Source organism: Nannospalax galili, unplaced genomic scaffold, assembly GCF_000622305.1.
Source record: "Nannospalax galili isolate Female #2095 unplaced genomic scaffold, S.galili_v1.0 scaffold1149, whole genome shotgun sequence".
NCBI classification, from domain to species: Eukaryota; Metazoa; Chordata; class Mammalia; order Rodentia; family Spalacidae; genus Nannospalax; species Nannospalax galili.
The window spans coordinates 799,638-802,924 of record NW_008359817.1 but is presented as its reverse complement, the minus strand read 5'-3'; the positions used below and the strand labels follow the sequence as shown (position 1 = coordinate 802,924).

Below are 3,287 nucleotides of genomic sequence, written 5' to 3'. Positions count from 1 at the left end.
GTCTGTTTTTGTGCCAGTACCATGTTGTTTTTATGACTATGGCTCTGTAGTATACTTTGAGATATGGTATAGTAATCTCCCCAACATTGCTCTTTGTGCTCTGGGTTGCTTTGCCTATCCAGGATCTTTTTTTGCCTCCATATGAATTTAAGGGTGGTTGTTTCCAATTCTGTGAAGTGCGTCATGGGGATTTTGATTGAGATTGCCCCCTTGACTAGATATATATTTTGTTTCTTAAACTAGTTGACTAAACTATGACAATAGAAATTTTAAAGGGAGGGACTCTAGATAGGCTGACAAGGTCCCAGTGGATGAACTTGCCTTGAGGGACATCTGGGGACACTAACTTTACATGATAGGCCTAAACACAAGTGATAGAATGTATGAACTCCAGTCGGGTTGCTATGGGAGGATGCCAAAAGGGAAGGGAATAAAATGATTATTTTCTGTATGAAATGCACAAAAATTCAATAAAAGAATTTAAAAAAGCATAAACACCTTCTGATTACAAAAATTGAGAAATGTATGTGTATATTCATATTAATAACTATATCTTCATTTGTTTATGATTTAAAATTGAAACTGTTTTGGGGTTGCTCTGTATGGGAAAAGTTGACTATGATATATTTGAGGTGAGTAGTGATTATTAACTATAAAACATTGTAATTAAAACCACATATTTATCAAAAGTAGATTATCTAATTTCTTTTAATTCTTCTTTAGGTCGAGATTTAATTTGTATCCAGTCAATGGATGGAATGTTAATGGTGTTTGAGCAGGAAAGCTATGCTTTTGGGAGGTTTCTTCCTGGTTCTCTTCTGCCTGGCCCTCTTGCTTACAGTTCCCGGACAGATTCCTTCATTACTGTCTCTTCCTGCCAACAGGTGGAAAGTTACAAGTAAGTTTGTATGTTGTCTTTGTAATCATGATTTTTTTTGGTGTGTTTGTTGCTGATTAATTATTTTCTGGGTAGACCTTGAATATTACAAGTGAAAAAGAGACTAGTTTCTGTGGAAAATGTAATTGGGATGGCTTAGAGTGTATCATTGATGTATGTAAAATACTTGAATGGCAGAGTGGTGACTGATTCTGATTAGAGAGGCAGCTCTCAGTTGGAATCCTGATTTTGTTGCCTATAGTTGCTTGATGGTCAGGGTCCTTATCCAGTCTCTAAATGAGTTAAGAATGATCAGTTTGATGAGTGTTATAACAGCTAAGTATATGTCAAGTTACTATCTGATAGAAAATGCACAATATTACTGTGACTATTCCTAGATATAACAGACAATAAAATGACTAGGTGTGTCACCCCACGTCTTTAATCCCACCATTTGGGAGACAGAGGCAGGTAGATCTCTGTGAGTTCCAGGCTAGACTGATCTACATAGTGAGTTTGAGGCCAGCAAGACTACATGGAGAGACTGTATCTCAAACAACAAACGAGAACCAACCAACAAACAACAAATAAACAAAAAGACAATAAAATGTAATGTTGAGTGAAAAAGCCAGACTCAAAGATGCGTATATGTAATTACTTTAAAACAAAAAAGAATACATATTACATTTGAAAAATACCTGGCTCCAAATACAGTTATTGCTGTGAATGTTAACTATTTATTCTTTAAATGAATAGTTTACAGTAAAGATGAGGTGTGAAAATTACCCTGTGAACCTGGTTTGTACTTTTGCTAGGAATTCTTACTGATCTTGATAAGCTTTGTTTGAGAGAGACCATTTTCTCCTCTGCCAAGTAAATTTCAATGAAAGGTCAGGCTTTCTATTGGCAGAAAGAATGGGAAAAGGAAGTAGAAATCCATTCTAGGAAAAGTAATAGAATTGGTTTCACATATCTTCAGTATTTAATTTAGTATTTATTTTTAAGATTTATTTACTTTTTATTTATGTGTATGTGTGTATGCCTGCGTGAGTTTATGCACACTATGCACGTACAGGTGCATGTGGAGGCCAGAATCAGGCATCAGTTCCCTTGGAGCTGGAGTTATAAGTAGTTGTGAGCCATCCGACATAGGTGTTGGGAATTGAATATGGGTCCTCTGCACAGGCAGCAAGTACTCTTAACCATGAAGCCATCTCTTCAGCCCCATAAATTTATTATCTTTGTGATGTTAACATTTACAACTTTAAACATTTAAATAATGCATCATACTTTTCTGGTATAATTTTTTTGGTTCCCAACATTGGAAGAAAATGTCAATCCATTAGATAGTAGCTCTGAAGTCTTTGTCTCTAAGTTTCAGTCTTGTGTACTCAGAAGATTTCTGTATTTTCCCCTTCATTAGTGGCGGTCTTCCATTTGTGAATGATTCCAAGGAACCTTGTGGTTAGAACCCTGAAAATAAGCCAATGTTTGTGACTAAGCAGATGTCTATGGAAGTGGCACATTGTTACGCTGCAGTCCTTCTGTGGCTCTTTTCCAGAGGGATGAATGAATTGTGGTGTTACTACTGGTAACAAATATACTCTTATATGTAATTGAGAAGAAGAATATCTGTGTAATTTACTCAGGACTGCCAAAACTTAAGCAGTATTGAGGAGATCTACTTTTCAGCTTTCCACTCTGTTCTGTGCCTCACCTCTTGCCAAGCAGTGCTATGCTAAGGTCACAATACAAAGATATGAATGTCCCATTACTTACTCTTTGAAATATGTGCATACGAATTAATTTTATAGTGATTGTGTGAGTGGCCACACGAGGAGGCAGTGTGTAAGGTTAATCTCACAGGAACCCACGTTGTTTCAACTATGACAGTTCTCCATACCAGTCCATAAAGTTCCTTTCCATCTATGACTAAAAAAAAAAGCACACTTTATCCGTTATGTGGTTCATTTGTATTAGTAAAAATGCATGAGATATGGGACAGCTGAGAAGGGTTATAACATTAAGTCCTGTGTTCTACTTATATATGCTTTCAAGTTGAACAGATTAAATTAAATGATAACCACCAGGGCAATTTAAGAAGGGAAAAAGAATGAAAACTCTTGGCTCCTTCTTTTGAGGCCTCATTAAATCTATCTATAATCAGTTAATAGAATGTAATTGGCTAATACAATAGGCTTTTAGACATAATTCATCTTCATTTTTGATATTGCTATTTAATTACTCTAAACTTAATTATATTCAGATAGGAACTTGCAAAGACTTTGGGTCTCAAATCTTACTATGTATAAGTCTCTCCTAGCCAGCCTGTTATTAATGCAAATGTACAGATCCCCACCTGCTAATCTCTACCTTTTGGTATAATAGGCATAGAGATTAGACATAGAAC

At 35.8% G+C, this 3,287-nt stretch overlaps 1 protein-coding gene across 2 annotated transcripts in view; it reads left to right on the top strand.

Moving 5' to 3' along the window:
- The window catches only part of Bbs9 (Bardet-Biedl syndrome 9), a 530,763-nt gene that overhangs the window by 137,657 nt on the left and 389,819 nt on the right, over nt 1-3,287 (top strand). For both annotated transcript variants that reach the window (XM_017795755.2, XM_008823689.2), the window contains exon 6: nt 724-898. In XM_017795755.2, coding sequence (XP_017651244.1) covers nt 724-898 — 175 coding nt within the window. The remainder of the gene's footprint in view (nt 1-723; nt 899-3,287) is intronic.